Here is a 22915-nt window from a genome sequence, read left to right as displayed (position 1 = left end):
TACCTTGTATGTACTTAAAAAACTTATATTATTTTTACATTTAACCAGTTATAAACGAAGGTACTACGTTTCTTATAAATTTAAAAAGTCACTTTTGTTATTATTTCATAACTTTATACTTTATAATAACGTGGGCTATGAAATAATACAAAATATTGTGTATTTTAAATATTTATTCCTTTTTTTTCATTCAAAGGACAATTTGTTTTTATTATAAGATAACATTATCCTAAGCATCTTCGAGGGCTTCGCACCCTACTGTACCTAAATTACTTTTTATATAACATTTTTTTTTTTATGTCTTCCATCGGTTCACTGATTATTATTAATCCATAGACAAGTTTTTTTTCTTAAATTGGCTCTCCATAGTTCGATATCACTTATCGCAGTCAATCATTGCTATATTCGATTTTATGTTTCTTCTGTTATTACATTCAGTAATGACTTTATACAAAGTGGTTTTGAAAGGTTTATGGCTTATTATCGTCGGTGGTGAAGCGAAGTATCGATAAATTTTACTCTAACTCACTCTAATTTGTTTATTGTTTATTTATTAACTTAATGAAATGTATTTTGGAAAATGAATTTTCAAGAAATAATCAGAATGAAAATGATAAATTCTTAAAAAAAGTAATAAATAAATATTAAACCTAACTTTATTGAAAATTGAAAATATTAAAGTTAAGCAATAATTTTTACCTGTGTAGTAATTGGAAGACACGAAGGCATATGTATCGTGCCATGTGATAATTGCAATAATGTCAAAATATCAGATAACATCAAATGTGATTGTCAATTGATATGCTAATTATTACAAGAAAAGAACTGAATATTTTACAACATATTTAAAGGAACATAATTTCAACTATCGATATACAAATCAATAAAAGTAAAACAATAGTGACTCCAACTCTTAGTGGAAGTGTTCATCATTACCATTACCATTATACTTAAATTACATTGTAATAATTACATCAAGATTCGCTATTTCTTTGTACAAATGGAGAGGAGTCACTAAGCAGTATAACAAAGTATATTCAATTAAGTGAAATTCGGTGTAAAATATTTCATTTTTGACACTTCCAGAAGTATTTTCTTAAAATTTGTTATAAGAATGTTTTTTGTACATTTACCACCGACGATAAATATCACAAAACGAGAAAAGTTTACAACTCGTTTATCGACTTGCATAGTTTACTTTAATAAGGGCCCTGCACACGTCAAAGCATGCATCCAAATCTAGCTACATCACAGGCGCCGTGTCTACCTATAATCCCTATCTTATACTATGTTCAATGTCATACTTTGTGTTTACCATAAATGAACATTTATCTCTGTTCATTAATGATTTGAAATAAACTAAAGATTGGTAATTGTGGCAAAAATATTAAAAATATAACAACGCAATGTTCGCATACATACGTACACCTTACGCAGCACAACGAATGCAGGGCTCATCAAGGGGCTGCAATTTTAAGTTCAGAAATATACCTCATTCAACAGCATAAAAATCGTCTTGAAAAAATTGTTATATTACACAGATGGATTGACTGCTATGATATTTCCTTTTTCAATGAAAATTGCAAGATATATTTGCATTCATTACAATGGTATATGTTTCTATTGTTTGGCAAGGGAAACAAACAAGAAAGATTTATATTCAAATATCTCAGTGTATATATTCAATATATACATCACTTTGAACTTTTGATTTCTTTTGAAATATAATACCAATCAATATTAATACAACCAAATTTAAGAGCTTCTTTTTGTATAATACTTCAATCGAAGTACAACTGGAAAATTTGTACATATGATGCTGCAGTCAAAATACCAATAAACTTGTTGGAATAGGTATATGACAGAACAGATTTTGCAAACGCCCCAAGGGCAAATGTATCATATGTAACAATTAGTTGATGTTGATCAATGATCAGTTTCATTGCGTGGGATATTGTGGCATGGTATATGTTACCATTGCAGGTTGCTGACCTGGTGGCAATGGTGCAGTTGCAGTCGGCGGTGCGGCGGTCGCTTGTGCTGGTTGCCATGTACCTGCACCAGGAGCAGGCATTCGCATGCTATTCATATATTGAGCCTGTTGTCCATAATATTGACCATAGTACTGAGCAGGCTGTAAAAATTGACCTTGCATTTGTGGATATCCTTGAGGATACCAGTAACTCATTTGCTGGCCATATCCATATGCATATTGTCCAGCCCCAGCTGTAACCTATTAAACAAAAGACAATGTATATTTTAATATTTATTATTTTTTTTAATTTGTTAAAGAAAAGACATATGAATCATCAAAATAAAAAATATACGCATTAAAATAACCTGTTGAGCTTGGTGATTTGCATTTGGGCCCACACTATTAGGATCTCCATTTTCTTTTCCCCAGAAACATTTAACAATGCTACCATTAATTTCTGTGTTATGTGTTGATTCTATGGCATGTGTTGCAGCTTCCTTAGTAGTAAATTTTATGAATGCATATCCTTTATCCTTAAATACTCTTATATCTTGTATAGTACCAAAGGGAGAAAATGTTTTGGTTATCAGGTCATCTGTAATGCCATTTGTAAAACCTCCACAGTATACTGTGCAATTAGTTGGACTACTTTGGTTATATACCTATTAATGATAATATACACAAATTAGAAAATAAACAAAATTAGTTATGTTGTCAACAAGTGAGCTATATATAACTTCATAACATAAATCTTAATTAGACACAAAGGTAAGGAAATTGATAGGTGACCACTACTGAAATTTCAAACATACCTCTTCATAGTTAGGTTTACTATTATTTGAATGTCGTGGCCTTTCGGATCTTGGTGGTGGCGGTTTTCTGGTCGACCAATTTGTCCTGATGCTTCTAGATCCAAGCCACTGACCATTCATAGCTGCTATCGCTGCCTCAGCTTCAGACTTTTTGACAAATGATACAAAAGCATATCCTTTACTTTTCATGGTTTGTGGATCGCGGACAATTCTACAATTGCTAATTTCGCCAAAAGGCGCGAATGCTTCTTTCAAAGTTTGTGTTTCGATTTCTGGCGACAGGTCGCCGACAAATATGTGATGATGATTACTTGTGTCCAACTTCGGCTGATTTCCAGGGCTCGTTGCCCAGTTAACCTTCATTTCCTTATTCAGGAAGGATCGCTTGTTCATGGCGGCTAGCGCTGTAGCCGCGCATTGATGATTCGTAAATTCGACGAATGCATATGGATCGTTCCCTGGTTCTCGTATAATCTTGCATCCTTTAACTGCACCTATTTGTGAAAAAAGTGCGCACAATAGTTCCTCCGACACCGAAGTGTCTAGATTTCCCACATAGAGCGTTCGCGGATTACTTTCTTCGCTCATGCTCGCTCTTTCAGGATGTCTGTACTTCCTTATTTAACTAATTTCCTTACTTTCCTTCGGCTTAATTTACGGTTCACACGTTCAGTGCGTGGTACGTGCATTTACCTCGACCCCAGCATCAGAATTCAGATTTTCTCGCCTTTTCCAAAGAACACGGACGGTTGAACGCGAAGCTACACCCAGCCTCTACGTCATACTAACATAAAATGGCCGCTCTCCTGCTTCACTACTTTCCCTTCAATCATCCACATAAACTTTCCTATTCTACCGATTGACTTACTTAAAACTACCTTTGCTTCACGCCTGTTCACTTTCTTTTACCTACCCACCTAAACTTTCTTAAATTTATGCGAATTACTCAAAACTTTGTCAGCTAAAGTGTAAAGAACACGTGTTTTTGTATCATCCGTCGAAGATTTCATAACAGGTAGCGCGAAAACGCTTGTGAATCATTGGCCTACAAAATTCACTAGACAATTACTTTTTTAAGGTTCATTTCCATTAAATTTTAATTTTTTTTAATACAATGTTGATATTATTTATCCTTCACAAGGTGACAGTAATTGACTATAATGATCTTTAATATTAAAACTTTAATATCATAAAACTATAATTAATTTTAATATTATATGTAATAGTTGAGAACTTATGTTTTAGTCATTTCCATGAGAAATACATATCACATTAGAAAATAATTGTTATTAAAGCTCATTTTTTTCTATTAAGACTAAAATATAAAAAATAGAATAAAATTTTAGAAATAATTAAGATAATATCAAATAAATTATGATAGGTTGTATAATCTATACACTCTCCATATTGTAAAGTACAATCATTTATCATATAAATAAGGGTTAGTCTACAGAAACATTTACAATATTAAGGATTTTATTGTTCATTTCAAAATGCATCGCGCCAAATGAATATCCTGAAGTAAAAAAATGTAAACGATTATGTTATAAGAAATAATGATGATTCATGCGCTTTAAACTATCATTACACAGCAGTTATTAGCTTTAATGTAAATATGAAACATTAGTCTTTGGATAAATGAAAGTATTTAAAAACGATTTCAATTTTATAATTATATTTGCCAGTAAATATATCATGTAATTTGCATCAACGATAATATATTTAAATTTTATTTAACTATTAAACATATATTCTTAATACCAATGATACAGTAAGAGCAATTCTTGATGAAAATACCTGAAGTAAAATAATTAATGCATTATCAATATAAACTTTCATTGTTACATATGTGTTGATCACATTAATATAATAATAATAATAATAATAATAATAATAATAATAATAATAATAATAGTAAAAACATTTCTTCTTTTACTGGCGACAAAATTCTCACTTATTTGTAATGCTTTAATATAAGCTGGTTTTTTATATATATAATAAAATATAATATTTAAACATACAAAATGGATTATTTATAAATATTTCATCACTTATAAGTTATCAATAAAAACACATTTTTATTAATTAATCTTTTAATTATACATTTTTATGGTAAATAATTATTTACTGATACCGCAAAATAAATTTTTTTATTGGCACTAAAAATGCACAAAATTTTTACCTGGTTTTAACAACAACTTTAAGATACTTTAAATCTTTTGGTATTGCACTTAATACTTTTTTAATCACACGAATGCAATAAATTTTTTCACATTTATAATTGTTTCTTATATGCCAGCTTATATGAGCAGAAAGTATATTTGTAAAACCAAGTATAGAAACTAAAATTGCATATTAATAAAATTCATTGGTTCATGGCTATTCAGTCTTTATCATACATTAAAAGTTACGTAAATATTATATCGAATCTTGAAACGTGTCATGTTTTATACGATTTAACAAACTATAAGAATATTCATGTGTTAAAATTTGCTTCTTATTTACATTACAATAAAAATAAGAATATTAGACAACAAATTATTGTTATGTAATATAAGACGAATACTACTTATTCAATGTATTAATCTGTGATGATTTTGAGTATTAGGATATTAAGCGTCTGTACAATTTATATACATCAAATATGAATTATTTAATTTGTAATACTTTGCCTTTGATCTGTTACGTTTAAAATTGGGTAACAAGAAGCTTTGTTGCTTTGGCAATATCATAAGCACATGAACGTACTTGCTGAAGGCATCTGTCCATATGTTCTATATCACTAGTACATCTCTGAAGACCAGAACATTCTGCTTGAAGTCTACCTGTATTACCATTTAATTGTCGCAGAGCAGATCTAATATTTTCCTCAATAGGATTCTACAACATAATTTGAATGTGTTTAATATAAATTTATGTTTACATTTAAAGAAGAAATGCATGTCTTACTTGGGGAAATATAGCTGTGAGTTCAGCAACAGCAACACGAATTCTTTCTGCACAAGGTACAAAAGCTTCTCGTTGTTTTGGATCTTGCATGGCCATCCACAGTTCCTGAATTCTTCTTGTAACTTGTTCAGTTCTTCGAGTAACTTCCTCGCTAGGGGGAAGATTAGGAGCACCGCATTCCCATAAACTTTGTGTGTTGTTGCGAGATATTGTCTCTGAATCTCGTTTTGCCTGTATCAATCAAATTTTATGCAATAAGATTAAGAAACATAAATCAAAGAATTTTTCATCAAATTATTACCTGACAAATAGACGTTGACCACGAATTTGGTTTTCGCAAACCTTCTCGTGTTTCATACATAGACGCAGGACGTTGATTGCTCCTATTAAGAGATGTTTTTATATCAAGCACTGGTTCTAGTTCTGGCTCTTGTTCTCCACTAACATGACCATTAATAACTCCATCAGTAGATTCTTTTACCTATATTTTTTGTACATCAGATTTTAATTTGCAATATATTATAAAGATATTAAATATTTATCTTACATGAATCATTTGCTTCAGTTCATTATTTTCATGTGTCAGTTGTTCTACAGTACTCTGCAGAGTACGAATCTGCTCACGGAGATCCTTGATAGTAGATTCGGAGAGAGTTAATTGTTTTTTTAAAACTTCAACAACAGATGGAAGTCCCTTAGCTAATGGTGCAAAAGCTTCCTGTAATAACATTTTAACATACACAATGAAATTTCACTTCTATGCGAAGAAAAAAGTAAAAGAAAAAGAGAGAACTTTTAGAAGTTATATGGTTGTTACAAAACAAAACACATAATCAGTATGATCATGTTATAAATTTTAGTGAACTATATAGCATTCTCTGGCAAAGGCTGCACATGCACTAACAGACCTGTGCACTTGCCTAATAGCACTGTCTACAGAAGAGCCATGTACTTAGCCGATTCCTTATTCTTCTTTTCGTTACTAGAGCTGGTACCTTTAATACGTTACCATACAATTTTATCTATTTTTAGCATGTAACTTATTGTCCATCTTTTTTATATCTTATACCATACTTTCCGTATTTATAACTACTTTTTTAAACTTTATGTTAAAGTAATTTAATACGTACCTCGTTATCCATTTTAAACTGTGCGGAATATTCAGGCACTGCATTGTCAGATGATGCCAATGCATAATCATCATCAGAAGCAACACTATCATACAATGGTTCATCATCAGACATTTGTGACCCATACTTTCCATGTTGCTCTTTACGAAGTATAGAAATAGCTGGATCTAGAAATACTACACATGTTGATACAATGAATAAATTAAAGAAATTAATTTATACAATTTCTTACAAACCTTGTAATGGTGCATTATTTGCAAGCATATGTCTTCTGCGAGCCTCAATGAGAAAATCTATAATAAGTGTAGCAAACTCCTTTGGTGTAAATCTTGCTAGTTTTTGTCTACCTTGATTTCTTGTTGATGATAGCTGTGGGTTTACTGGTAGGAAAGGCACTGTACATTTTTCTGGTAAGGATGCAGATGCAAACCAAACTATTTCAAGAACATAAAGTAAAAAATAATTAATATTGTCAATTATCAAGTGATTAAAATATAACGTGTATCTATAACAATTATTTTATTATTCAAATCATGCATATATTAAAATAAAATTAAAACTTTTAAATTCAACTCACCTCTCCTTTAAAATGATGCAATAAAAAAAGCATGCATATTAATAGCATAATATATGAAAAAACATGGATTAATGTAATATGTTTGTTTTGTGTATACTTAATTTCTATAAAATCAGTTATATATATGAATATACATATGTTCGTATATTATAAAAAGCTACATATAAAACTTCAAAATTATGAATAATGTAGAATTATTTTCAGATGCTAATCTACTCATTTCTGGAAATGATTTATATAATGCAATTATGTCCTTACTTTCTTCATTTTCTCGACGATCTACTTCATCATAAACATCCATTGCCAATTCTTCCAACAAATGATTCGATAACTAAAAAAAAAAGGAGATTCATATAATAAATATATTTATATTTTAATAAAGTACACTTACCATTTGTAACTTATTCCTTCCTTCTAAACACAGATCACTTTGTTCCAATAATAATGTACATTCAGGTATAATTATATGCTCATCCAGTCTATGGTTTGGTTTACGTGAACATATAAAGGATGTTAGTCTATCTGTTAATTCATAGATGCATTCAATTAGGCGGTCAGATAAGTCTATATGTCCTGCCATTCTAAATAACAAAAATATGACAATCATACATAAGTAATGTTTCTTCATATGCAAAATAAGCGTATGCATATATTGGGTTGGCAACTAAGTGATTGCGGATTTTGTCATTAGGTGGTATTGACAACTTATCACTTAGTTGCCAACCCAATAGTTACATACTTGGCAATTTCAGCAGGTGTCTGCCCATTTGAATCAATTATGCTAGGATTACCACCATTAGCTATTAAAAGCTCTAATTGCAAAGCTTGACCAGCTCTAGCAGCTACATGTAAAGGTGTTGTACCCTTTTCCTGTAAAATGACATATTGTATGATATGTTTCTACCATTAAACTGCATAATAATGGTTTGTTTAAAACTACCTTGTAAAAATAACTTGGATTAGCACCTTGTGCAAGTAATCTTAAAGAAGTTTCTAAATTACTTGTACGAACACTACTATGCAACTGTCTACTTAATTCTTCTTCACTACAACATTCTTCTTTACTTGGACGTAATATGAATGCTAAATGTTGATGTTTTGATTTAATAAAATCAGCTTTTATTGGGCTATAAAAATAATTCAATCACTATTAAAATTTTATCTCATATTTTGTTATAAAATATTTTATACTAACTGTAGTGGATCCTTAGCTTGAGGTTTTCTTCTACTAATTTTCGAATTACTAGGATCTAAAAGGGAATGTTCCCAAATACTGTTTGCTCCATTATCATTCAATGTATGTACCATCTATAAATTAATAATCATTATTTTTTAAATTAGAAACTTTCTGAGTAAATTTGTACTTATTTTTACTAACATTAAGGAGGTTTGCATGCCAAATGCTCTTGTGAAGTGATTTTATTTGAGATATATGACGACCAAGGCTACGATGTACACCACAACAGTCATCACATAATAAAATTGCTCTGTTCAATGAAGCCCATCCTGGTTCTAAAAGCAATTTTAAAATTTTATTTCCATGTAATTTTTATGATAAAATATGAATCATTAGTGATAAATTAATATATTAAATTGTAATAAATAGAAAAAATTACATGAATAAAATCACAAATAACAATCATTTTTTCTTAAAGTTAATATAATATACATTATAAAATTCGATAATTATATAAAAATTATCAATAAAATATAATTTTCTGATACATAAATTAGTTACCTTACATAACATAGACATGTGAAAAAGTATATAGAAAATGTAATTAGTTTTAATCAATTTAAAAACAATTTTTTATTAACATGTGATTACAGAATATTAGTAAGAAATTAAACATATTTAATAAAGATCGTATGTTAAATAAATCATTAAAAGAAAAGAAAGCATTTACCGAGTGCTCCGCAGTCAGCGCATATATCCGTGTTAACTCTATGCTTTGGCCGAGCCATTCTCTTTACCTTTATTTCGTTAAAGTACGGTAGTTAGACTTGTTATGAGAAGTTTAAAAGGCGTAACATAATGCACAGGTTCTTTTAAAAATAATAACATCGAAAACCAATTTAGAAATAAGAATCCCTAATTTGGATGTCATTATATATTTAATGATTTCACTGTGACAGAAATCATCCCAAGCTAGCTTGAGGTAGTGGCACCATTGATCGAGCATCCTAAAAGATATGCAATCATACGATACACTTTTGCTTACATTATTTTATTCTAACCTATTCCATTTTTACGTTATATTAAATATTTTTTTTACATGTATTTCAAAAACTTATATATCTTTAACAATATTATAAGAAATTTTATTTTATACTTATATTTGTAATTTATACAAAATCTATGAAGTAAAATTTGAATGATAACTTCAAATTTCTTGTTAAAATTGGTATTTTAATAAATACACGAAAATATATTTATTAATTTCTATTTAATACAAAATATACATATATTTATTTTATATTTAAATTTTTTTATGTAAAATTGGAACAATTTTTTCATTAAAATTTAAACATACATTAACATACATATACACAGATATAAAACTTACATTAACTAATCATAATTGTATTACATATAATATATTAGATTATTGTATAGCGTTTGTATATAAATTAAATACATATATTTATCGATATCTTTCAATTCAATACCATTACGTAAAGAAATTCATATTTAATCTGGTGATTCAGAGTATAAATTCTGAAGATCCGTGAGCAGTTTATTTGATATATATGTTACATTAACAGATTTGTCTATGCTATCTATTTGACATAAAGATCTGAACTTTTTACCATCCGGAGTTTCTAAAAAATTTATATTTGACTTTAAAGCCATATATTCTCTGAGTGATCGATTCTGCTTACATTTTTTTAGAATTGTAGGAGTCTTTGGTTTAGATAAATAATTCTGAATAGGTTTTGCGTGCATAATATTAAGTTGATTTTCTAATTCTAGAAAACTTCCATCTGCTACTGCAGTATCAGACATTCTTCTTATATTGAAACCTCTGTCATTTTCCTTATTTTCATCATTTCCAGTTGACTTACTTTCATTTGAATCCTTTTTGTTTATTACTGTAATTTGTGGTATATGTGTAATAGGTGTTTTCAACTGTTCTTCTGAATATTGTACTGATCTGCAACAAGTTCCTACTTGAACTCCTTTGTCCATCATTTTATTACTTCTCTTCTCAGTATCAGAAGCAATATCTCTATCTTTTACAAGTAATTCTGTTACATGTGTTAACACTGATCTTAATTTAGTTATCCTTTCCTCTGTTTCTTTTAATAAATCTTTTAAATCATGTTCCAATCGAATAATTTTATCTTTATTTATACAGATCATCTCAGGTGAATCCATATCTGTACAATTTCCAGAAGCCACTAATTTTATATCTTCAATATCATTATATAAATTTTGAATACAGTTATCTGTTTCTTTTGGTTTTGATGATATGTCATATTTTAAAGCACTCTTGTTTGGAATAAATTTCTCATGCGTTGAATTATTTTGTGTAAACACCTGATTCTCGTTATTTGGTATTATTTGTTGAGAGGATTTTAATGCCACATGTAATGTTTCCAAAAGTTGTACATGATTTATATCAGTAGGATTTGGTTTTGAATGATTAGAACATTGAATAATTCTCTGTTCATTACATATTTGCCTATTCTTAGATGGTACTGCAGAATTAATATTAACAGCTAAGGATTCACTCATGATTTTATTTTCATTTTTAGAGTCAATATTTATTTCATCTGTTTCTCTTGATATTTCAGATATTGTTGACTGCCTAGTTATATTCACATTATTTTTTTCTAAATATTTATCTTTTATAGCATTTGGTGGTAGTAATAAACTTCTTTTCTTTATTGGTTTAGAAATCTTATGATGAAACTTCTCACATTTATCTGGTTGAGTTTTATTTTCATTGTTCTTTTTTGTAGCATTAATAGGAGTACCATTAAAATTAAGAAATCTACGTACATGCTTCTTAGAGGATTCATTTTGAATACCTAATAAAAATAAAATTATATGTTATTATAAATATTTAATTAAAAATATTAATATATACTAACCACTTTGTTCCACATTTGCCCTTATACTTTTTTTGTTTGAAAGTGCACCCAATCTTTCTGGTTGTGTTCTTTTACGTACTGAAATTCGTTTATTTTTATGAATATATAACACTTACATAAAAAAGATTAAGAACAAAATATATATATATATATATATGTACCACTGTCTTGAGGAATGCCTTTTACATTTTCAGGTAGACGAAGCAATTGTGCAATTTTAATTGGTTGAGGCCTTTCATAGTCTATGAAATAAAAACTTAATTAATAAGACTATATATTTATGTACGAAAATTATACTATAGCAAAATTACCTTTTTTATGTACACTGTTTGATAGTAATTTTGAACATGTTGAATATTCTGTCATCCTTTTTGATTGTGGTCGCTTAACTTTTGATTTACCCTGAAAGAAAATATATAATCATGTATATCATTTATGTAGATTCTTTATATATTACAAAATTTAATTTACACCCACTGTTGAACTAGATGTAATAGGCATTGTTTTTAATTCTTAATTGAGTATTAACGTATAAAAATATTATATCTTTCACATTATAATTTATACTACAAGTTGCTTTTTACTTATTCTATCCATTCTTACTTCACATAATGTACTACAGTAATTAAATGTTTTTTAACAATTACACTATAAACATAAATAAAATACAAATGTAAAGATAATGTATATAAACAAATTCAAATTTCTTAAAATTTAACGGATTTTAATCATGAAACACAATAATGAATAGATTCGTAAGTGACAAATCATGTTTCAGTTATATGGAATGGCGCATTTACATTGTGCAAGCATAGCATACACCAATGAAAAGTTGTGAACTTACATTTTACATATCGCGCGTTTACTTTATGATTCTAAATTCACAAGTTAGAAATAAAAGTTATATATCGAATAGCAAAAATTTTTATGAATACTTATGTATATAATGTACATTACACAATTAATTACTTGTTACAGGCAAGTACTATGCAAATGTGAAAGGTTTTGCGCAGATTTCTTATCTATAGTTGGCTATTCCCCAAAGTCACATCTGTCGGCCATTTTGTTAAATTTATTTCTAAACGTATCCCCTCCAAATTGAAAACAACCGAAGGTTGACGCTGTTCTTAATCTCGATAAAGTATTTTTGGTTAGGTTAATAGCTGTGTAGAGGATATTTAACAGTAAGTAAATTATTGTGATTGCGTCTATTTCTATCAACATTGAATTGAGGTAGAAAATTTCTATGCGTGCACGAACAAATACCACTTTAGGATAGTTCGTAATGTGTAATTGGATGGAAGGAGGCTCAGAATAAAGAGAGGCTATGGCTACTGCTTTGATCATATGTAAAATACTGTTACCCGATCGGCCACCCATTGTTTTTCATTACCGATCTATTTGGCACTTCTATCAATTGGTTCATTCGCGTAAAACAATTTTCTATTTTGAAATGCTTCTTATAACCTCTAAAGTCATAACCTATATAATATAACCTTAGATGTCAACATTTTAAATATTCGTTGTTTAAAAAGTTTAGTGAAAACGCTCTTAGAAAATCTTAAATCCATAATTGATAAATAATTTTGAATGACTCTTACTGTATCTTCTAAGTTAGTTTCACATGCAACTTTCAACATTGCACCTTATGTTATTTAATATTATATATTATTAAATAAATTTAATTCATTTTCAATAGGAAATGTATAAAAAGAAATGTATAAAGTAATTATTTTCTTACTACAAAGATAGTTACTATAAATAGCAGACTTTCTGTGAAAACAGTTCTTTAATTCACAATGTTTTATTTTTACTTAAAAATTAAGTAGATAATCATCTATTAAAAAGAAGGTTTTGTTCTTTTGAATTTGAACCATATCTCTTTAGATTTAAATTAATTGTGTCAGTATTTAACCTCATATAATACATTTTTGATGTTATGTATTTATATGTTCTCTGTATTATGTATATACTGATAGATGATATATAGATATTGTATAAACAACATTAAAGTAATGAAATAAAAGAAATTAAAATGATTACTATAACAACTTTAACATTAAGAGTAATTCTTATATTTTAGTGATTTCAGTGATCAAATAAGTTTATATTATAACAAAATGGATGTTGCTGGAGACTTAACACTACAGTGGGTGGAGGAGGTGGGAAATGTTATTCACGAAGAGGTAATATGTGGTTTAGAAGCACAACTTGTTGGAGCAGAAGAGGAAGTGATAGGAGCTTGCGAAGAAGTTACAATAGAAGAAACAGTAGAGTCAGTTCCCAATGTTACTTCTACGACAGGGTCAGAAATATTAATGGTACCACAATCCAACGACATGGAATCTATTTACATAGTTCCACAAGATCAAGGTCATGATTATTTGAACATACAGGTTACAGAAGAAGTAATTGCAGATAATTGGGATAGATCTGGTCCAGAAGATGGGTAAGTTTAAATAAAATATCTTTTTAAGTTAAATTTAGTAAATTGAATAATTAATTAATTTTACATTTTGAAGAGTTGAGATATCAGAAGTAAAAGTATCTCATGAAAATTTGCTGGAATATGATGATATGGAGATACCATTGCCAATTGATCAAGATTCGTATACAAATAGTAGACCTTATCCATGTGATTTCTGCAGCAGGAGGTTCAGAAAGAAAGCAAACTTAATGAATCATATGGTGACACATCAAACAGATCGACCTCATGGTTGTAATTTATGTGGAGCACGTTATGCAAGAAAGTGTGATCTTATGAATCATTTAAAGATTCATGCTTATGCACCACCACGAGATGGTTTAGAGGATGATTTAAACGATGATGATTCATTGGCACCAGAAGAAGAGGAATCTACTAAAGGTAGACGTAAAAAAGTACAATCTAGCGTACCAAGAAAACGCAAAAATAATTCTATTTCGAAACGCAATATGGAAGATAACAAAATGGAAATGGGCAAGTACGTCAGTAAATCTTATGATTATGTTGATGAAGATATGCGCCTTTTGGAGGAAATGACTAGTAGAAATTCTGCGCGCAGTAGTAACTATGCCTCAAGCTCAAGATGGACTGAACAGATGTCACCTGTATCAAACGAAGTTCAAACACCACGGTGGCCTATAACTGATCCAACAAAACCATACGTGTGTCAGTATTGTGGTGTTGGTTTTGCAAGGGAAAAAGCACTTGCTTCTCATGCACGCATACATGGTGGTGATAGTCCATTTGAATGTACGTCTTGTGGTGATATGTTTTGGGATGTTAATAGTTTAAGAGAACATGTTCGTATCAAACATGGTGGTACAGTACAATCTGATACAGAGGAATATGATAATGATGCCACATATACAGGAGATGAAAGATTTGGGGAATTCTATTGTAATACTTGTGGTGTTCCTTTTCATCGTTTGGATTTACTTAAACGCCATCAAAAGTAAGATAACTTTATGCTAGTGGACAAACTATATTTGTTTATTATGATTACATATATTGACTAAAACTGCATTTTGTTTCAATGCTTGACCAATTTGCAAGAAAATTAATTACAATGTGATATTAATTTTAATGTTGATTGCATTAGGATTCATGTCAAACAAGAGGCTGCTGATATGATGGAAGGTCCAAGTCGACTTCATGTTTGTAATGTTTGTGGTGAATGGTTTGAGGAAGCTTTGGCATTGTTAGCTCATGCTGAACTTCATGCTAGGTACTATTTAGCTAAGATTCCTTTTTAATTAAAGTTTGGATCTGTAGGATAATAATAATTTTGAAAATTTATATTATTCTAAATTTATTTATATTCTATATTTAAATAAATATTAATATAAAAGATTGTTTAACCTGTCTAGATCACCCGGTCATCGATGTTTACTGTGTGGGGAAAGATGTCGTGATGATGCTGAAGTTGCTGAACATGTTCGACAAAATCATGCCCAAGATGCTCCACCAAATACATGTACCCTTTGTGGAAAAACGTGTAAAGATAAACGCAGTTTATTAAAGCATTCATGGGTTCATAATGTCGATAAAACTTTTGGATGTACAAAATGTGGGAAACGTTTTCACAGCAAAGCTAGATTACGAAGGTACTTATTATAATTGTTCTTATATGTCGGTAACCCCAATCTTTTACTTACTACAATCTTGTTTTAGACATATGGTATCACATCGCAATAAGATGGTAGCTTGTGACGAATGTGGAGAAGAGTTTCCTGACGGCAGAGCTTTGGTTAGCCACCGTCATTCACATAATAAAGATCTAGGTGGTCGTTCTTTCCCATGCCGAGAATGTGGAAAAACATTTGGTAGTCGTAGTTCACAACAAATTCATATTCGCATTCACACTGGAGAAAGACCATATGGTTGTAGATTTTGTTGGAAAGCATTTGCTGATGGTGGAACTTTAAGAAAACATGAACGTATCCATACAGGAGAAAAGCCATATGGATGTGCAATTTGTCCACGTGCTTTTAATCAAAGAGTAAGGCAGCTTAATTAAAATATACTTTACTATTCCATTTAAATACATTATATCTTAATTTTTTATTACTTCTTTTTTATTACCTTAGGTTGTTCTCAGAGAACACGTTCGTGCTCATCATTCAGGTCCTGATCCAAAATGTGTAGGTAGTATTACACCATACTTATGTAAAGTATGTGGTGATGCGTATGGAACATCGGAAGAAATAGTTGCTCATATTGTGCAACATTGCGATGATAATACCGCATTAAGACGTCAACCACAAACTGGACCACGTAAATATAAAAGAAGACGTAAATTAAAAACCCATGAAACCAACACAATGTTGCGTATGACTGAGCAATATGATATAGAAGGAGGTTCTGATTCAGATGATAATACAAAAAGAAAGCTTGGAAGAAAAAATAAGCAACATCGATCGAACGTTGAAGAAGGTTATCAGAATGTTCTTAAAAGTTTTGAAAACTCTTTACAAAATATAAATTCAATCGTCAGCAACTCAAAGTTAAATCCTGGAAAATCGAAGCTTTCTAAGAAGAAGCTTAGGAAAGAAGAAAAAAAAAGTGAAGCTGAAGCTTCGTGTCATCCTGGTAGACCAAAAATGATTCATACCCAAAAAACAAGAGTGCCTGTAGAAATTGGTGGTGATGGAGTTAAAAAAGGACAGAAAACTAAAACAATGGTAACAAGGACACCTAAAATGATGCCACAAGAGCATAAGTTAGGTGTTTTCCCGGGTGGGGAAAGGAATAGACCAAGAACAAAAAACGTTAGTTATCACATTGAAGGGAAACTTCAACCAACACCTGCAACATTCCCAAAACAAAAGGAAGAAACTTTATTACCTCCAACACCAATACATCATCAATCGCCATTAACCAATATAAAAATAGAACCTAACTTACAAAAAACGTCAAATAATAATCACAGAAATAATAATGGCAATATTCTTGCTATTAATAATGAAAAAATAGAGTCATCACCTAGAAAAAAATCATCTGTCTTGAGAAAAATTAAAAAACAGAAAGATGTAATTAAGCAAGAACCAATAGATATTGACCACGAGGAAATACAAAATAATAATAATACAGAAAATACGGATTCAGAAAGATTAATGGATCATTCAGTGGATGGAAGTAATTTAGAAGTCGCATTCGAGGCAAGTGTTACAACCGAGGAAGAAAATATACTTCCTGATGTAGGTGAAGCAAATAATACCGAAGATGTGGGTACTGGAAATGTAAAACTTAGTGTAAAAGTTGAGTCAACGCCTCAAAGAATGTTGGCTGTTCATAGCGTTATAGCCCCTGTGGATGATATTCCAGAAACTATAATACCAGATGCTGTAGAATATACATGCGAAATGTGTTCTGCAGTATTTTCCAGCCGAGCAGAATTATTGGTCCATGTTCCAATACACATTTGATTTAATTTGTTCAATGAAGTTAATGAGGTATGCAAAATTTGTTCAATTTTAAGAATATTTGATTAATTAAGCAATATTTTAACAATGGTCAATGAAAGTTTATATGTTTATTTCAATTGACATTATGTTATTATGCCAAAATGTCCTCTACTCGTTGCTCTATGAAGTGCACCAGATGTTTGTGTTTAACATATATTTTAAAAGTTGATGCTGTCTTTAGTTTATTACGTCATTCTATGTATGGTATGCAGAAACTTTCAAACATAATCGTTTTCAATTAACATTATTATTATATCCTTTTTATACTATTCGTGTTTCTCTTTAACAAAGCTGTTTGGCTCAAAATTCATATTGAATCATGATACAATGAGTAATGTTATAAATATTTTATATGTTTACAATTTACAAAGTCACCTACCCCTGTCAAAGGATTGAAATCTTAGACCATTCTTTTACAATCCACAATTTTATAATGAAATTTAACAAAAAATGAAATAATGGCACGCTGTGTACATAAGATATTCTAAATATTAATGCGAGTGTATTTTATAATACATATTATTCGTTTATATGAATTAAATCTACTCCGTATTTTGCTTTTAACTCCTAAGTAATTAGACACATGACAGCCAATGCATTGAAGTATTATGATAAACAATTTGTATGCAATATTACCATTTGAACCCAGATTGTTTTCATTAATTTTTTTACTTATAACAATACATAGAAGTCAACATAGCATAATTAGAAACTTGGGTATTAACTATTTTATTCATATTTGAAGAAAAAGGAGATTATACCTATAAATTTGTCTTGAATCAAATACCTGTAACATTGTAACATGTCATAATACACATACTTTTCACAAGTTGCAATGGAAATATATTTGTATAAATTAATTTTCATACTTTGGAGCATTTTGTGACACAAGAAACACGAATGCATTGTTACTGATTAATAGTATTCATAATAAAAATATAATTATTATTATGGTATACTTTGTTTATACTAACATATCTGTATGGTTTTTTTTAAAATTAGAAAATCATTTTAATACATTTGGTATTCTATGTAATTATATAAAACATGTGTAGAATTTGATGAAAAAGGAAACATTAAAACTTAAATGTTATAAGTTCCCAAATTATTTTAATTTAAGTGCTGGTATAATATGTAGAATCAAATATGAATTTCAAATTTAAAAGAAGGGAAAAGTTCTATCTATTATCTTATTTATTTACTTATGTTACATGTTGGAAATATATATTTCACTAGATGTGATTTCATCCATCAATTGTATATTATTTATAGTTGATGCTGTTACTATAGTTGATGAATGCTATTATAGCATTACATTAAACAGTATCATACAGGAAAAAGCAGAATTATATTTTGTTTTGGTTAATATAAATTTACATATTACTATAAGCTCATAAAAGTTTAATGTTACAGAGTAAAGATTTGAGTATTAGAGATAGTGTATATACTATCGTACAAATATTTTAGATATATTGACAAGTAGCTTTTGCAACATCGCATTTTTGTTCCATAAAAATAAATAATTATACACAGATACTAAAGTTTTCTTTCTAATTATTACTAAAAAGATTTAATAATTTTATTTATTTTCAGATAAAAATAGTTCAATTAATTTTTAATTATCTCTTGTCATTTTTTTCTGTTCGAATACTTTGAATACAATTTTTATTAATAAGAAACATATTTCATCTCAAAAAGTTGTATTAAATTAAATTTGAAATTATTTTATATAAAATAATATTTGCTGTTTACTAAATTATATGTTATAAATATTCAAGATTTTTATTGCTTTGCAGATGTTTTATCTTTTACTAATTAATATCTAATATTATGTTAAATAATAAAAAAACATCTAATTAATGTTTCAAACTGTTTAAAGTCTGCAAGGTCGTATAATTGAATATTATGTTTTAAAAATTATTTAAAATATACATATTTTCTTGTATAAAGTAACATACAATAATTTTATTATATTTAATCCAAGATACTGTAGACTTTTGTAATATCTTTCTTAGCTTCGAGGTGACATATGTGTATATGCGTGATTATATATATATATACATATATATATACATATATATATATATATATGTATGTATATATGTATTTCAAAGTTAAATTACTTGTATTTCAATGGCATTATATGAGGCAATCAATCAAAACCAGTGTGTGCTCTATTTTTATAACTAAGAGATATTTTGAATATAATGAAGAATATAATAAAAATTCTGATACCGTTTGTAACATTTTGCAAAACAATGTGTGTATATACATATATATATTATTATTTGATATTTTTATCTGTCTTTATAGAAATGGTGCACAATGCCCACTATTCATTTGTTTCTATATTTTTATATATAAACGAAATTATTTGAAAAAGTTCAACAAGTAAATTAAAAGATATTGGTAATATTATTTAAGAAAAAAGACACTTTTCAGAGAAACATTCAAGTAATAGAGAATGCGTTTAATAATTATATTCATAGGACAGCATCATATTTTGTGTGTTGTGTACATACTTGAATAGTGATTAATTTTTTTAGTAGTATATGTAATTATATTAATGATGTAATGCTAAAGAAACAATTAAAACCAGTTTAAAACTACTTAAATTCACAGAATACAAACTAGACTTCGTACTATTTCGAAATTATGATACAAGACATTTAGGGATGTCTTATAAATTTACAAAAATTCATATGTGACCAATGTAAATTTACAACTTTTGGATAAGAACTATGTAAATATAAATTTACATAAAAAAACATCAAAAATCTCAGACAAAGGTTGATATATTATGTATAAATAATTCTTATTTCAATATTACACATAATTACATTCCCATTTAATGGTAGCTTTAATATTATTTAAGCATAACACAAAAGATTCAAAAATTGATTTAGTTAACGCGTGCATAGAGCAGCTAGTGCAGGTGGCAATAATTGCAAAAAAATGCAAATTGGATGAAATTTCGAAATAAAATATTTAAAAAGTGGTACAGACAAGAACATGTACATAAGTTTTTTGTTTTTTCAACTATAAGAAGATTGATTGCATGTAAGTATCCGTGGCTTCTTTCTACCGATAATTAATCTAAAATAAATAGTGTAGCATACAATACTATGTTGCATGATAAAATCTTAAACAGTTGCTGAAAAATTCGTATATGTATTACTTAAGTTGTAAACTATATAAGATCTAAGAATATGTATAGATCTATAAGCTCTAAATTAGCATTTTCTTGATAGAATTGTTTGTATCTATCAGAGATAAAGTAGCTAAAGAAAAAAGTGTACATACTATTATCTTGGATATGGTATGGTGTTGTTAATCGTAGTTATATATATATATTTTTTTTTTAATAAACCGCGTCAATAATTATAAAGATATAATTAATTACGTCCGCACAAAGTCACGGATAATTCGAAGTACATATAGTAATGATGTGTGTACAATTGTAAATATGTATTCATTTGTATACTTTAAAGTTGTGTCATTTCTATCTAGTGACAAGTTTAAAAAAAGATGGTACAGATTCGATAGAATCGGTTTAAGTTATACTATCAAATACTTGCTGCTTTTGTTTTTATTTTGAATTAAAACTTATACAAAATATACAAATTAATGCGGTTGAAAAAATTATGTAAATGAATGGTAGTTATATATAATTTAATATTATACTGTATAAAGTTTTAAAACTTTATATTATGGAAATCATAATAATAGTATAACAACAATGTTTTCACCATTCATAAAAATATGTATAATATTATCTATGTTTATGCTAAGAGCAGGTATATAATTTAAGGTACTGTATCTTTAATTAGGGAATAAAATCACAAACATTATAAATTTCTTTCTCAAATCCCATACATATAACAGAGACTATGATTAGAAATGCTCCAATGATACTGGTTGATGTAGGCTGATCTCCAAAAAAATATATTTGTACAATATAAGCTAAAATAATATCTAAAGATCTAGTCACTGATACTTTTCCAGCACCTTCTATCTTTAATGCATTAGTTACTAAAATTTGACCTGATAATCCAGTTAGTGCTACTAACAATATTTTACTCCAGGTAATCCAATCATGTGGCAACTTTGATTTTTGTTCGTGATTATCTGACACAAGGAAGAAGAAAAATATTGCTGTAATGAGTGAATACCAAGATAGGTTGAAGATTATTGTTGAATAATGGATTTTCGAACACTTCCTCATAATAACTATGTTAAGAGCTGTAAACAGAGTTGCTAAGATAGCACATACATATCCCATCACATTGTACGATTCAGCTCTATATGTCTAAAAAAGAAATACTTTATATCAAATTATTTATTTATAGAAATATAAAAAATGTTGTTCTTTTACCTGAAATAGAAATGGTGGTTTAGATACAAAAACAACACCTGTAAAGAGTGCACACATAACTATCACACGTAATATTCCACAAGGTTCTTTTAACAAAATGAAAGATAGTGCAATAACAATCACTGGAGAACTAAATATGATTGTTGTAGCATCTCCTATAGGTAATTTTCGAAAACTATAATATAATAATGATAAAGTTGCACCACCTACTATTCCCTAAGAAAAGATGATATACTTTATTAGATTATTTTTATTTATTATTATATAGAATATTATATAACTATTATTAATTTTATAGTTAACATACTTGCAAATGTAAGAGCATTCTTTGCCCTTTGGGTCCAAAAAGATTTTTGGAAACTTTAAGTGCTACAGTAGCCATAACTAACATTTGTAGAACAGATCTGATAGCCAATAATATCATAGGATGTACGTTTTCTACTGCTTTGACTAATGCAGAACTAATTGTAAAAAATGTACCTGATAAAAATGCCAAAAATACTCCATACCATTTGGTACCCTCTTGATACGTTTCAGCATTATTGGCGAATTGTTCAGTGTAATGATATTCTGGATGTATACTGTTATAAGAAGCAGTAGATTCAATGCTGAACTTCATTCTTTGGCTAATTCACAGCTACAATACACGATTATACTGAACGAGACATTTGCGGTATACTACCGTTTACCGCTAATACAGCTGCTGTTTGATAAAATTAACATACAGCTTTGCACGTCAAACAGCTTATTACAGATTAATGCTGGTAGGAAGATTTGGAAAATGTAACGATCGAATTGAAATTCGTCTGTATGTAAAACAGTAAAAAATATTAATTATAAGATCAAATTTGTTATAAAAATATGGTTCTCTTTACATTTATTTAAAGAAATTTTTCATTTTGAAATTAATGTATATGTATATGTACTTATTTCAATTATATTAATGAAGTACATCTATTCATAATTATGTAACTTAATATAAATAACTCGAATCTATATTTTTTGTTAAATGAATTGTACATTGAGTATGTTATGATATTGAAGGAGCCT

The 22915-nt window shown here is 28.7% G+C and overlaps 5 protein-coding genes across 9 annotated transcripts; 1 reads left to right on the top strand and 4 right to left on the bottom strand.

Moving 5' to 3' along the window:
• Positions 1 to 155: 155 nt before the first annotated feature.
• On the bottom strand, positions 156 to 3776 carry LOC132912803 (nucleolysin TIAR). Its single transcript, XM_060970563.1, has 3 exons — positions 2788 to 3776; positions 2341 to 2637; positions 156 to 2233 (listed from the first exon to the last, which is right to left on the bottom strand). Exons 1-3 carry the CDS (start codon positions 3373 to 3375, stop codon positions 1940 to 1942), a joined length of 1179 nt encoding a protein of 392 aa, XP_060826546.1. The 5' UTR covers positions 3376 to 3776; the 3' UTR covers positions 156 to 1939.
• A 1145-nt stretch (positions 3777 to 4921) lies between these two features.
• LOC132912781 (ARF GTPase-activating protein GIT1) lies at positions 4922 to 9686 on the bottom strand. Its single transcript, XM_060970506.1, has 13 exons — positions 9351 to 9686; positions 8822 to 8955; positions 8639 to 8751; positions 8384 to 8570; positions 8183 to 8313; positions 7835 to 8024; positions 7702 to 7774; positions 7103 to 7300; positions 6867 to 7033; positions 6284 to 6454; positions 6038 to 6217; positions 5737 to 5967; positions 4922 to 5667 (listed from the first exon to the last, which is right to left on the bottom strand). The coding sequence occupies exons 1-13, from the start codon at positions 9406 to 9408 to the stop codon at positions 5476 to 5478; spliced, it is 2025 nt and encodes a 674-aa protein (XP_060826489.1). The 5' UTR covers positions 9409 to 9686; the 3' UTR covers positions 4922 to 5475.
• Positions 9687 to 9938: 252 nt separating this feature from the next.
• Positions 9939 to 12601, bottom strand: LOC132912793 (uncharacterized). Of its 3 annotated transcripts, none has more exons than XM_060970540.1 (5): positions 12511 to 12601; positions 11853 to 11943; positions 11703 to 11783; positions 11542 to 11619; positions 9939 to 11478 (listed from the first exon to the last, which is right to left on the bottom strand). In XM_060970540.1, exons 2-5 carry the CDS (start codon positions 11905 to 11907, stop codon positions 10136 to 10138), a joined length of 1557 nt encoding a protein of 518 aa, XP_060826523.1. In that variant the 5' UTR covers positions 11908 to 11943; positions 12511 to 12601; the 3' UTR covers positions 9939 to 10135. The 3 variants fall into 3 exon arrangements, with proteins under 3 accessions (XP_060826523.1, XP_060826522.1, XP_060826521.1); XM_060970539.1 differs by lacking the exon at positions 12511 to 12601 and adding an exon at positions 12386 to 12488; XM_060970538.1 differs by lacking the exon at positions 12511 to 12601 and adding an exon at positions 12019 to 12283.
• A 9-nt stretch (positions 12602 to 12610) lies between these two features.
• On the top strand, positions 12611 to 22727 carry LOC132912769 (zinc finger protein 91). 3 transcript variants are annotated; one of them, XR_009659268.1, is made up of 9 exons: positions 12611 to 12725; positions 13625 to 13990; positions 14064 to 14978; positions 15126 to 15251; positions 15394 to 15630; positions 15698 to 16025; positions 16114 to 17184; positions 21576 to 21778; positions 21840 to 22727. XR_009659268.1 is itself a non-coding variant. In XM_060970486.1 (8 exons), the coding sequence occupies exons 2-8, from the start codon at positions 13662 to 13664 to the stop codon at positions 21612 to 21614; spliced, it is 3045 nt and encodes a 1014-aa protein (XP_060826469.1). In that variant the 5' UTR covers positions 12611 to 12725; positions 13625 to 13661; the 3' UTR covers positions 21615 to 22727. The 3 variants fall into 3 exon arrangements, 2 of the variants coding, with proteins under 2 accessions (XP_060826469.1, XP_060826467.1); XM_060970486.1 differs by having other exon boundaries at positions 21576 to 22727; XM_060970484.1 differs by having other exon boundaries at positions 16114 to 17478; positions 21576 to 22727.
• Positions 21062 to 22484, bottom strand: LOC132912811 (solute carrier family 35 member G1-like). The gene is made up of 3 exons (XM_060970577.1): positions 22173 to 22484; positions 21866 to 22081; positions 21062 to 21799 (listed from the first exon to the last, which is right to left on the bottom strand). Exons 1-3 carry the CDS (start codon positions 22482 to 22484, stop codon positions 21317 to 21319), a joined length of 1011 nt encoding a protein of 336 aa, XP_060826560.1. The 3' UTR covers positions 21062 to 21316.
• Positions 22728 to 22915: the final 188 nt, after the last annotated feature.

This window comes from Bombus pascuorum, chromosome 12 (assembly GCF_905332965.1).
Source record: "Bombus pascuorum chromosome 12, iyBomPasc1.1, whole genome shotgun sequence".
In the NCBI taxonomy this organism is placed as follows: Eukaryota; Metazoa; Arthropoda; class Insecta; order Hymenoptera; family Apidae; genus Bombus; species Bombus pascuorum.
This window is presented reverse-complemented; position numbering and strand designations above follow the sequence as displayed.

Bases quoted from the DNA above. Each gene is read 5' to 3' on its own strand.
- LOC132912803 (XM_060970563.1), bottom strand. From the start codon at position 3,375: ATGAGCGAAGAAAGTAATCCGCGAACGCTCTATGTGGGAAATCTAGAC. The intron at 2,638-2,787 runs GTATGTTTGAAA...TATCATTAATAG, and splicing joins GTAAACCTAACTATGAAGAG to GTATATAACCAAAGTAGTCC. The intron at 2,234-2,340 runs GTTATTTTAATG...TTTGTTTAATAG, and splicing joins CAAATCACCAAGCTCAACAG to GTTACAGCTGGGGCTGGACA.
- LOC132912781 (XM_060970506.1), bottom strand. From the start codon at position 9,408: ATGGCTCGGCCAAAGCATAGAGTTAACACGGATATATGCGCTGACTGC. The intron at 8,752-8,821 runs GTTAGTAAAAAT...ATTAATTTATAG, and splicing joins GGCATGCAAACCTCCTTAAT to ATGGTACATACATTGAATGA. The intron at 7,775-7,834 runs GTAAGTGTACTT...TTTTTTTTTTAG, and splicing joins GAAGGAATAAGTTACAAATG to TTATCGAATCATTTGTTGGA.
- LOC132912793 (XM_060970538.1), bottom strand. From the start codon at position 12,042: ATGCCTATTACATCTAGTTCAACA. The intron at 11,944-12,018 runs GTGGGTGTAAAT...ATTTTCTTTCAG, and splicing joins CTATTACATCTAGTTCAACA to GGTAAATCAAAAGTTAAGCG. The intron at 11,784-11,852 runs GTAATTTTGCTA...TTTATTTCATAG, and splicing joins AAACAGTGTACATAAAAAAG to ACTATGAAAGGCCTCAACCA.
- LOC132912769 (XM_060970484.1), top strand. From the start codon at position 13,662: ATGGATGTTGCTGGAGACTTAACACTACAGTGGGTGGAGGAGGTGGGA. The intron at 15,252-15,393 runs GTACTATTTAGC...TAACCTGTCTAG, and splicing joins CATGCTGAACTTCATGCTAG to ATCACCCGGTCATCGATGTT. The intron at 15,631-15,697 runs GTACTTATTATA...ATCTTGTTTTAG, and splicing joins AGCAAAGCTAGATTACGAAG to ACATATGGTATCACATCGCA.
- LOC132912811 (XM_060970577.1), bottom strand. From the start codon at position 22,484: ATGAAGTTCAGCATTGAATCTACTGCTTCTTATAACAGTATACATCCA. The intron at 22,082-22,172 runs GTATGTTAACTA...ATCTTTTCTTAG, and splicing joins GAATGCTCTTACATTTGCAA to GGAATAGTAGGTGGTGCAAC. The intron at 21,800-21,865 runs GTAAAAGAACAA...TTTCTTTTTTAG, and splicing joins AACCACCATTTCTATTTCAG to ACATATAGAGCTGAATCGTA.